The sequence below is a fragment of the Bubalus kerabau genome, chromosome 9, assembly GCF_029407905.1.
Source record: "Bubalus kerabau isolate K-KA32 ecotype Philippines breed swamp buffalo chromosome 9, PCC_UOA_SB_1v2, whole genome shotgun sequence".
In the NCBI taxonomy this organism is placed as follows: Eukaryota; Metazoa; Chordata; class Mammalia; order Artiodactyla; family Bovidae; genus Bubalus; species Bubalus kerabau.
Genome location: NC_073632.1, coordinates 25383199 through 25395942, shown reverse-complemented (window position 1 = coordinate 25395942; position 12744 = coordinate 25383199). Strand labels below are relative to the sequence as shown.

General features: G+C 39.7%; 1 protein-coding gene across 1 annotated transcript in view; it reads right to left on the bottom strand.

Moving 5' to 3' along the window:
- Positions 1-2757: 2757 nt before the first annotated feature.
- Positions 2758-12744, bottom strand: part of MEI4 (meiotic double-stranded break formation protein 4) — a 240002-nt gene continuing 230015 nt past the window's right edge. Inside the window, exon 5 of the mRNA XM_055534844.1 lies at positions 2758-4285. Coding sequence (XP_055390819.1) covers positions 4016-4285 — 270 coding nt within the window. The 3' untranslated portion in view covers positions 2758-4015. The remainder of the gene's footprint in view (positions 4286-12744) is intronic.

Here is a 12744-nt window from a genome sequence, read left to right as displayed (position 1 = left end):
CTTCACCAAACTACTGATGTTGTTGGGTTACTATACTGTTAAAAGAAATTTGTTTTATAAGTATGATAAAAGATACAATTTAGTATGCTTATTTTTCATATGTACAAGTAATTCATTTTCACAAAGTTGGTGCTTAATAGTTGTTGAATAAATGAAACCACATTTTCATAAATCACAGCTGTAAATATTTTAAAAGATCTGCAGATATACACAAAAATCTGGAAATGTGAAAGGCTTTTTTGTTTGCCTCTTTAGGAATATACTGCCCTTATTTATAGGATGGCAACAAACATGATTAAAAAGTACAGTAACTTATGAAAGAACTGCATCTCTTTATAGGTCCAAGAACAAAACAATCAGATGTGTTTTCTCTCCTCACTGAGCTGAGCACAGCATGCTGATGGTCCACCTACTCTGTCTTTAGAGAGAGATTTGCAGTTTTTTAGAACATTATTCTTGAAAGATGCTCTATAACACATCTACGGAGTCTTTGACTATAGTAAAATGTTACAATCCAGAGAAGGACAGCTGCTCGGTACAGGTTTAAGAATCCAAAATAAGCTAACAATGAACCACCATCCTAGAATAAGGCGTATCAAGCTTCAGTGACAATTACAAAGGTATTTGTGAGTTTCATGAATTGCCAGGACAGCTGTTAAGGAGAGTGGACTGCAAAGACAAAATTCCTGGGGGCAAAACCCAAGTGGTTCCTTCCTGGTTTGCCTGAGTTCCTCATCTCTAAAATGGAGAGAATAATGTTACCTCTCACACAGGGTTGTTGGGAGAATCAAATGAGTAAATATACGTAAAATGCTTAGATCAGTGTATCTGTTTCTTACAAATATATGTATTTTGTATATAATAAATACTATATGAGTGTAACACTTAACACTTTTATGATTTCCTCCATTTTTAGTAGTCTTCTCTGTCCTCTTTATTTCCCATCCTATCCTACATCCAATTTCATTGCCTCCCAAAGGTGACTGCCAAGTCTTCATTGCTACAACATTCCTAAATACTGTTAATTCTAGCTTACATCATTCATTTATTCTTTTTTTTTTTTTTTTTACCATTTTATTGAAACAGATATGTGTCTCATTTGATCATCTTTTCACTAGCAAGAGATTTAGACCTCAATAATACATATACTGCACAATTAACAGTGTTACAGATGGGAACACAGGATAATGAAGGATTAAGTATTGTAGAAATGACTGAAGTTGTGTTTACATAAAAGTGAAAAGTGTTAGTCACTCAGTCATGTCCAATTCTTTTTGACCCCATGGATTGTAACCCACCAGGCTCCTCTGTCCCTGGAATTCTCCAGGCAAGAATACTGGAGTGGGTCACCATTCCCTTCTCCAGGGGATCTTCCCAACCCAGTGACTGAACACAGGTCTCCCACATTGCAGGCAGACTCTTTACCAACTGAGCCACCAGGGAAGCCCAATACCAAATGGAAATCAAATGTATCTCCATATTGTACATTGATGATGACTCCAAAATCTTTTCTTATGTAATAAATATACTTTTTTAGGCTAATTTTCAGACCATGAAGCTGTGAAGACTACTGGAATTATTCTTAGGGTCATTATGTTACTGAGTTTAAGCTCACTCTGCTTGCCACAGAAAAGGCCAATAAGTTGGAGATGAGGTGTTGGGGAAAGGAATAATGACTTTATTTGAAAAGCTGGCAGACCGAGAAGATGGCAGATTAATGTCTCAGCATAATGATCTTATTGGGGTCTGGATGTCAGGTTCTATTAGAGTCAGAGAGAGAGCAGGGTGAGGAAGTAAAGTAAAAAGGTCACAAGTCTTGGATGTATCTCCTGGAATGGCCAGACTCAGAGAGGGAATGGATGTGTTAATTTCTTCCCTCCTGTAGCCATCCACAAGTGGACAGGGTCAGGATGTTTCCCAGAATGGCCAGCCTCAGAGAGGGAATGGATGTGTTAATTTCTTCCCTCCTGTAGCCATCCACAAGTGGGCAGGGTCAGGATGTTTCCTGAAACAAAGGTACCTTGGTTTAATATTCAGATAGAAGGGCTGGGTTCATTGAGGCAGGCCATTATGTACACACAGTATCCTTTTACTGAACAAAAGCAAAAGGAAGCAAAGGTTAAAGTAGGAGAAACATCCCAAGGTTCTCTTGGGGAGTCAGATTTTTGCTCTTGCCTGTAACAATCATGTTGGCTGACTGCAGTGGGAAAAGGGCCACTGCTGCTGCTTGTGTACTTACCAACCTCTTCTAATTACTACGGAAGAAAGAGGATGGGGTAATGTCATGGGATTTATACAGATCTTCAGAGTTGTTCCCAGGAATTCAATACTAAAATAAATTCCTTCTAATTTAGGATCTAAAATATCCCCCTTACGTTCAACTAGTATGTGAGGTGGAACAAATTATTTGCCCTAATTCTCCACCTTCTCATGGATCCAGTGCCCACTGCCATGTAACTTTGCAAATCTTCCTACTCAAGGTAGAGGGTAGTTGTCCTTTTGCTCTGGGCTTAACCCTTTGATGTACCTGGTCCATACCTGTGGGCCTAGCCCTTTTCCTCTCGTCTACCTGCCACTGCCATAGCAGATCTTCCTGAGCAGTTGCTTCTATCTCCTTCCACATGGGACCCAGAATAAGCACATGTGGATGAAAACAAAGCCCTGTATACAACACAGAGTCTAACCCGGTGGGATCTGCTGACGGCGCAGAGTTTTCAGCAGGAGCAGATGAACTGACCGCCACGTGACCCACAGACATCTGAGAAAGCAACATTTATTGCTGTATAACATTAAGACTTAGTGGTTCTTTGTTATACAATAAAGTTGACTGATAAGATTTTGTTTCAGTATTACAAAAAAAAAAGGTTTTATTTTTTGTAGAAAGATAGAAATAACTCCACAAATATGTATCAGGTAATAATAATGATTTTGTAAAATACCAATGACATTCAGGAAAGGTAACTAACTTATGAAACAATATCACATATAATCAATAAAGCAAATTTGTATTTGCTGTATTTGCTAAATTGCACTACACGAAAGTATCTAATGTATGCTAATTAAGTTAGTTGGTTATAATTTTAATAACTGACTTAATGTCAATGAAAGTGTGTAACTGAGAAATCCAACCAATACTTTAAATAAGTATAAATATACTTTTAATAAATATAAAGTATATTTCTAGACTGATGTTGGAATTTGTGAAAATGACTTAATGACTTAATTACATATAATAACTACATTTTAACAGTAACAGGAATATTTTATATAATCAACAGAATCAAAACATTTGTTGAAAAACAAATGGAACATTTTAAATGACTAGTATTTTCAAAAGGACTTGACAAATATGTTGATTATATGAAATTAAAGGCCATTAGCTTTACAAATGCTAACAACTTTTCTGTTTCTGCATGAACCCCATCTAAGACAATAGAAAATGAGTGAAACTAAGAAAAAAAGTTGAAAAAAATCTTATTTATAACCACTTATTATAAATGCTCTGTTGATGAAGTAACAAAACATAAGACATCTTCTGTTACCTTTTAGCACCTGCTAAGCTGCTAAGTCACTTCAGTCGTGTCTGACTCTGTGTGACCCCATAGATGGCAGCCCACCAGGCTCCCCCGTCCCTGGGATTCTCCAGGCAAGAACACTGGAGTGGGTTGCCATTTTGAAAATCTTTTAAAATGCAATTTTTTAATAAGAAAGACAATTAACGGTCCATTTTAGAGAATAACAGAGCTAGATTGCGTTGAGTAAATGTATTGCAATACACAGTTCCGGAGGACTAAGCTGAGGGGGGGCGGGGACATTCTCAACTGAAACTGGCTGATTTTAGTAAAGAAATATGACTCATAATCTTTTTATACACAGTTTAGGATTATTAAATTAAATTAATGATTGTCTTTAGGGATCCATTTAAAATGCTCATTTAAAAATATTCTTGAAAACATTTAAGCACAAGATCTTCATATATTCAACTTTAGTATGCTTCTGTTTATTTGGTAAACTGCTAAGGTAGTGAGTCATTTCCAACAGTTCCTATTTCTACTGAGTTCAAGAGAATGCCCAGTCTCCACAAATAAAAAGTAAATAAAGGAAATGCATCAGAGAGTTTGAGAACAGTTTCATCATGCTTCTGAAGAAATTTCTTGATTTCTTGATCCTCATGCCCCATTTTTGAAGAGTTGTCTTCTTTGTTTTCCTTTTGAAGAAGTTGCTCCAGAACCCAGAGCACAGAGAACATATTTTCATAGCGTGCCACATCATAATTGGCTTGTACCTACAGAAAAACAACAAACTCCTTTTAAAAAATATTGCAGTAGTTTAGCTCAGAAAAAGCCAAATAAAGGGATCAAATTTTTTTTTTTTTTAAACAAAAACACTTGACTTATTTAACACCTTCTGTCTTCCTGTTCCTTTGCTTGGGGTTGGGAGAGAAAGGAAAAAAAATTTTCCAAAAACTTTATGATCTTGGTGCATGAGTTTCTTTCCGTAGGTTTACAGAGTTCCAGACCTTTCTCTACATTGTTGCTATAATTTGTTACTGAGATGAATCTGAGAACACTTGGCAAAGAGTCTTACACACACCAAGTCTTGTGTGTTGAATTCAACCTCTTCCCAAAGATTTCCAAAGCCTGATACTTCTGTCAATAATATTATCAGGATCTTTGTTGGCTGGATTCTAGGAACACGTTTCAAAATATCAATATAACACAGTTCGAAAGTGCTTAGGGTTATGACCTGTAAACAACCAGATGTAATCTCATTCTGAGGCTATACAAGCCAGGAGGGAGTATGATTAAATTTGAATCAGATACATGGGTCGTGAGAAAAAATGAATGTGATTCTTGTAAAAATTATTTGGCTTAGATGGCTTTGGAAGGAATGATGCTAAAGCTGAAACTCCAGTACTTTGGCTACCTCATGCGAAGAGTTGACTCACTGGAAAAGACTCTGATGCTGGGAGGGATTGGGGGCAGGAGGAAAAGGGGACTACAAAGGATGAGATGCCTGGATAGCATCACTGACTAGATGGACGTGAGTTTGAGTGAACTCCGGGAGATGGTGATGGACAGGGAGGCCTGGCGCGCTGCGATTCATGTGGTTGCAAACAGTCAGACACGACTGAGCGACTGAACTGAACTGAACTAGATGGCTGAAAGTGAGATAAATCAAAGGAAGCCCTAAAAGTGCACAAAGGAAAATAGAACATAAGGGAATACAAGAAGTATGTAACTATATAAATTGGCTTTCTCATTTGCTTATTAAGAAATATTCTGGAAACATTCACCAAATTTATCCATGATTCAGTTCAGTTCAGTTCACTTGCTCAGTCATGTCCAACTCTTTGCGACCCCATGAATCGCAGCATGCCAGGCCTCCCTGTCCATCACCAACTGCCGGAGTTCACCCAGACTCACGTCCATCGAGTCAGTGATGCCATCCAGCCATCTCATCCTCTGTCGTCCCCTTCTCCTCCTGCCCCCAATCCCTCCCAGCATCAGTCTTTTCCAATGAGTCAACTCTTCGCATGAGGTGGCCAAAGTACTGGAGTTTCAGCTTTAGCATCATTCCTTCCAAAGAAATCCCAGGGCTGATCTCCTTCAGAATGGACTGGTTGGATCTCCTTGCAGTCCAAGGGACTCTCAAGAGTCTTCTCCAACACCACAGTTCAAAAGCATCAATTCTTTGGCGCTCAGCCTTCTTCACAGTCCAACTCTCACATCCATACATGACCACAGGAAAAACCATAGCCTTGACTAGATGGACCTTTGTTGGCAAATGTCTCTGCTTTTGAATATGCTATGTAGGTTGGTCATAACTTTCCTTCCAAGGAGTAAGTGTCTTTTAATTTCATGGCTGCAGTCACCATCTGCAGTGATTTTGGAGCCCCAAAAAACAAAGTCTGACACTGTTTCCACTGTTTCCCCATCTATTTATCCACTATAGTAATACACAAATGAAGAAACATTCTTTCAAAGCCCAGAGGAATGTATCTTCAACAAGGCTGTCTGATAAAGAAACAAGTACATACAGATAACTGCTACTTTCTATTTTTAATTGAGGTATAATTGACATAACATATTAGTTTCATGTATACAATGTACTGATACAATATTTGTATATACTGCAAAATGATTTCCACAGGAAGTCCAGTTAACACCAGCACTCAGTTACAAAATTCCCATGCTAATAAATTTCAAGACTGATTTTCCTAGCCACTTTAAAATATGCAATACAGGGTTATTAACTATAGTCACCATGCTGTACATCTGCATTCAACCCTTTTTCATTTTACAACTGGAAATCTGCACCTTTTGACTCCTTTGACCCATTCTGCACCAGAATTTCATCTCAGTTCAGTTCAGTTGCTCAGTCATGTCTGATTCTTTGCGACCCCATGGACTGCATCATGCCAGGCCTCCCTGTCCATCACCAACTCCTGGAGCCTTCCCAAACTCATGTCTATTGAGTTGGTGATGCCATCCAACCATCTCATGCTCTGTTGTCCCCTTCACCTCCTGCCCTCAATCTTTCCCAGCATCAGGGTCTTTTCCAATGAGTCAGCTCTTTGCATTAGGTGGCCAAAGTATTGGAGATTCAGCTTCAACATCAATCCTTCGTATGAACACCTAGGACTGATCTCCTGTAGGATGGACTGGTTGGATCTCCTTGTAGTCCAAGGGACTCTCAAGAGTCTTGTCCAGCACCACAGTTCAAAAGCATCAATTCTTCGGCGCTCAGCTTTCTTCACAGTCCAACTCTCACATCCATACATGACCACAGGGAAAACCATAGTCTTAACTAGCGGGAGCTTTGTCAGCAAAGTAATGTCTCTGCTTTTGAATATGCTATCTAGGTTGGTCATAACTTTCCTTCCAAGGAGTAAGCCTCTTTTAATTTCATGGCTGCAGTCACCATCCACAGTGGTTTTGGAGCCCAGAAAAATAAAGTCTGACACTGTTTCCACTGTTTCCCCATCTATTTGCCATGAAGAGATGGGACTGGATGCCATGATCTTAGTTTTCTGAATGTTGCACTTTAAGCCAACTTTTTCACTCTCCACTTTCACTGTCATCAAGAGGCTCTTTAGTTCTTCACTTTCTGCCATAAGGGTGGTGGCATCTGCATATCTGAGGTTATTGATATTTCTGCTGGCAATCTTTATTCAAGCTCGTGCTTCTTCCAGCCCAGCATTTCTCATGATGTATTCTGCATATAAGTTAAATAAGCAAGGTGACAATATACAGCCTTGATGTACTCCTTTTCCTATCTGGAACCAGTCTGTAGTTCCATGTCCAGTTCTAACTGTTGCTTCCTGACCTGCATATAGGTTTCTCAAGAGTCAGGTCAGGTGGTCTGGTATTCCCATCTCTTTCAGAATTTTCCACAGTTTATTGCGATCTACAGAGTCAAAGGCTTTGGCATAGTCAATGAAGCAGAAATAGATGTTTTTCTTGAACTCTCTTGCTTTCTTGATGATCCAATCGATGTTGGCAATTTGATCTCTGGTTCCTCTGCCTTTTCTGAAGTTCACAATTCATGTATTGCTGAAGCCTGGCTTGGAGAATTTTGAGCATTACTTTCCTAGCGTGTGAGATGAGTACAATTGTGAGGTAGTTTGAGCATTCTTTGGCATTGCCTTTCTTTGGGATTGGAATGAAAACTGACCTTTTCCAGTCCTGTGGCCACTGCTGAGTTTTCCAAAATTGCTGACATATTGAGTGCAGCACTTTTACAGCATCATCTTTTCAGACTTGAAATAGCTCAACTGGGATTCCATCACCTCCTCTACCTTTGTTCGTAGTGATGCTTCCTAAGGCCCACTTGACTTCACATTCCAGGATCTCGCACTAGGTGAGTGAATACACCATTGTGATTAACTGGGTCATGATCTTTTCTGTACAGTTTTTCTGTGTATTCTTGCCACCTCTTCTTAATATCTTCTGCTTCTATCAGGTCCCTATCATTTCTGTCCTTTATTGAGCCCATCTTCGCATGAAATATTCCCTTGGTATGTCTTATTTTCCTGAAGAGATCTCTAGTCTTTCCCATTCTATTGTTTTCCTCTATTTCTTTGCATTGATCACTGAGAAAGGCTTTCTTATCTCTCCTTGCTATTCTTTGGAACTCTGCATTCAAATGGGTATATCTTTTTCTACTTTGCTTTTCACTTCTCTTCATTTCACTGCTATTTGTAAGGTGTCCTCAGAAAGCCATTTTTCCTTTTTGCATTTCTTTTCCATGGGGATGGTCTTGATCCCTGTCTCCTGTACAATGTCACGAACCTCCATCCATAGTTCATCAGGTACTCTATCAGATCTAGTCCCTTAAATCTATTTCTCACTTCCACTGTATAATCATAAGGAGTTTGATTTAGGTCATACCTGAATGGTCTAGTGGTTTTCCCCACTTTATTCAATTTAAGTCTGAATTTGGCAACAAGGAATTTATGATCTGAGCCACAGTCCACTCCTGGTCTTGTTTTTGCTGACTGTATAGAGCTTCTCCATCTTTGGCTGCAAAGAATATAATCAATCTGATTTCTGTGTTGACCATCTGGTGATATTTACGTGTAGAGTCTTCTCTTGTGTTGTTGGAAGAGGGTGTTTGCTATGATCAGTGCATTCTCTTGGCAAAACTCTATTAGCCTTTGCCCTGCTTCATTCTGTACTCCAAAGCCAAATTTCCCTGTTACCCCAGGTGTTTCTTGACTTCCTACTTTTGCATTCCAGTCCCCTATAATGAAAAGGACATCTGTTTTGGGTGTTAGTTCTAAAAGGTCTTGTTGGTCTTCATAGAACCATTCAACTTCAGCTTCTTTGGCATTAGTGGTTGGGGCATAGACTTGGATTACTGTGATATTGAATGGTTTGCCTTGGAAATGAACAGAGATCATTCTGTTGTTTTTGAGATTGCATCCAAGTACTGCATTTTGGACTCTTTTGTTGACTACGATGGCTACTCCATTTCGTCTAAGGGATTCCTGCCCGCAATAGAAGATATAATGGTCATATGAGTTAAATTCCCTCATTCCAGTCCATTTTAGTTTGCTGATTCCTAGAATGTCGACATTCATTCTTGCCATCTCCCACTTGACCACTTCCAGTTTGCCTTGCTTCCTGGACCTAACATTCCAGGTTCCTATGCAATATTGCTCTTTACAGCATTGGTCCTTGCTTCTATCACCAGTCACATCCACAACTGGGTGTTGTTTTTGCTTTGGCTCCATCCCTTCATTATTTCTGAATTTATTTTTCCACTGATCTCCAGTAGCATATTCGGCACCTACTGACCTGGGGAGTTCATTGTTCCGTGTCCTATCTTTTTGCCTTTTCATACTGTTCATGGGATTCTCAAGGCAAGAATACTGAAGTGGTTTGCCATTCCCTTCTCCAGTGGACCACATTCTGTCAGACCTCTCCACCATGACCCATCTGTCTTGCTGGCCCCACATGGCATGGCCTACTTTCACTGAGGCTGTGGTCCATGTGATCAGATTGGCTAGTAGTCTGTATTGCAGTTTCAGTCTGTCTGCCCTCTGATGATCTCTCTCAGTGCCTACCGCCTTACTTGGGTTTCTCTTACCTTGGATGTGGGGTATCTCTTCACCTCAGGAAACCACACATCTGTTCTGTTTTTGGAGCTCAGTTGTTTGTCTGTTTTTTGGTTCTACATATAAAATGGACCATACAGTGTTTATCTTTTACTATCTGACTTATTTCACTTAGCATAATGCCTAAGGTCCATCTATGTTGTTGCGAACAGAACAATTCCATTATTTTTTAAGGCTGAATAACAGTCAATTTCATACATGTATATGTACCCAATCTTTTTTTTTTTAATTTAATTTTATTTTTAAACTTTACATAATTGTATTAGTTTTGCCAAATATCAAAATGAATCCACCACAGGTATACATGTGTTCCCCATCCTGAACCCTCCTCCCTCCTCCCTCCCCATTCCATCCCTCTGGGTCGTCCCAGTGCACCAGCCCCAAGCATCCAGTATCGTGCATCGAACCTGGACTGGCAACTCATTTCATGCATGATATTTTACATGTTTAAATGCCATTCTCCCAAATCTTCCCACCCTCTCCCTCTCTCACAGAGTCCATAGGACTGTTCTATACATCAGTGTCTCTTTTGCTCAATCTTTTTTTATTTATTCATCCATGGATGGCATTTAGGTTGTTTCCGTGTCTTGGCTATTTGGCTATTGTAAATAATGCTGCAATGGACATAGGGGTACACATACTATTTTAAATTAGTGTTTCAAGTTAGTTAACACTAATACTCAGGAGTGGGAACTGTTGGATCATATAGTAGTTCTATTTTTAAGTTTTTGAGGAAACTCCACATTGTTTTCCATAGTGGCTGTGCCAGTTTAGATTCACACCAGCAGTGCACACGGGTTCCCTTTTTCTCCACGTCCTCACCATCATCTGTGTTTTGATACTCTGGGAGTTGGTGATGGACAGGGAGGCCTGGTGTGCTGCGGTTCATGGGGTTGCAAAGAGTCAGACACGACTGAGTGACTGAACTGAACTGAATAACCATTCTAACAAGTATAAGTGATATCTCACTACGGTTTTAAATTTCATTTTTCTGATGATTAGTGATGTTGAGTATCTTCTCAGGTACCTGTTGGCCATGTTTATGTCTTTGGAAAAATGTGTATTCAGCTCTTCTATTTTTTAATTGAACTGTTTTTTGCTACTGAGATATGTAAATTCTTTATGTATTTTGGATATTAGCCTTTTAACAGGTATATTCATTGGAAGCCACCAGTTTCCCTGGTGCCTCAGATGGTAAAGCATCTGCCTACAATGCGGGAGACCTGGGTTCAATCCCTGGGTCGAGAAGATCTCCTGGAGAAGGAAATGGCAACCCACTCCAGTATTCTTGCCTGGAAAATCCCATGGATGGAGGATCCTGGTAGGCTACAGTCCATGGGGTCACTAAGAGTCAGACACGACTGAGCGACTTCACTTCACTTCATTGGAAGGACTGATGCTGAAGCCCCGATACTTTGGCCACCTGATGCGAAGAGCCAACTCACTGGAAAGGACCCTGATGCTGGGAAAGATTGGGGGCAGGAAGAGAATGGGGGGACAGAGGATGAGACGGCTGAATGGTATCACTGACTCAACGGACATGAGCTTGAGCAAACTCTCAGAAATAGTGAAGGACAGAGAAGCCTGGCGTGCTACAGTACATGGGGTCACAAGGAGTCACAAACTACCTAATGACTGAACAACCACAATATGATTTGCAAACATTTTCTCTTTGTTGATTTTCTTTGCTTTGCTGAAGCTTGCCCCATGATGATTTCTCATTTTGGTATGAACCTCAGAAAACAGCTGCCAAGGCTAATGTCAGGGAGCTCACTTCCTATGTTTCTTCCAGGAGTTTTAAGGGTGTAAAGAAGGCAGAGTGTATCTTGGTTCCTTTCTACTTGCTTTGAGAATCTCTCTTTGGGGACAATTAGTTCTTCTTCAAGGTGGGCTGGGGTCCCACTTTTCTGTGCTGTTGTGGACTTTACTTTTACCAGAATTTGTCTGCTCTAGGTTCCACTTTTACCCTAAATGTTCATTCTTGTAATAATTAAATGGATGAACTCTTTTGCTCCAAGATATTTACATCTCATAAAACATTAACTTGAAATTAACTCCTCTCTTTGGAGACAATATACATTTAACTTACAAGCCGCAGTAGCCCTCCTGCTTGGTGTCAAATTAAACTGAAACACACCAGCACAAGAAAATCCCCAACAGAGGTAAAATACAGTCACCTGGAAAATGCTCAAGTGCTTTGCCTGAACACATACCAGGAAGACAGAATGAAACCCAGAACACAAGCACAATGGCTCTGTACATTCAACAGAAGGCGATCAGCTTTTCTCTCTATCTTGGTCTTTTAGAATTGAAGGAAAGTTGAGAGGCAGCTTCTATAGTCCCATGACTGCTTATTACTCTCCCATTTTGTAGACTAGGGGGCCTTTGGAAGAGGAAATACTTCTCTGGTAGGAAAATCATCATATATTTTTGTAGGTTACTTTCAGAATTAAACATGTCTTACGTCTATTTTTCTATTTCTGAGTTGGGCCTGTGAAAGTCAAAGTATACTAACATTTATTTGGGTAGTAGAGAAATATTAACATTTCTTTACATGCTGCAAAATGTTACCTCAACACTTACATTAAGAAATTCATGCTACAGACAAATGGTGCCTGTTTCCTAATTGTTGTTTCAGTTGAAATTCAGTCTAGGTTAACTTGACATTTTTGTAAACACTTATTATCTTTGAAGTAGCTATATCTACTTGTTTACCCTTTTCCCATTTATCCCTCCTTTTTCATCAACAGAACCTCAGTTTTGTTCAGAATGACAATGGATCAACTAAAAATGTCTATTTTTCAGTTTCTCTTAAGGCTAATTCTGGTCAAACAGATGTAAATGTAAGTGACTGGTTAGGGCTTCTGGGAAAGCTCTTTAATAGCAGGAAAACCCAGTGGAATGCCCTTTAGCCTTCTCTCTTCACCACTGTTTCTGCTTGGAAGAAAAGGTGCAATACTTGGAGGTTCAGCAGCCTTACTATGAACATGAGGATGAATGCTGCCCATGGATCAGTAGCAAAGGCCAGATTCTAGAAAGCACTGTGCAGCTCGATTTACCCATGAGGGATGACTGTATCTTGCTGCACTGTGCCGGGGTTTCCGTTTTCTGTTTTGGTCTTT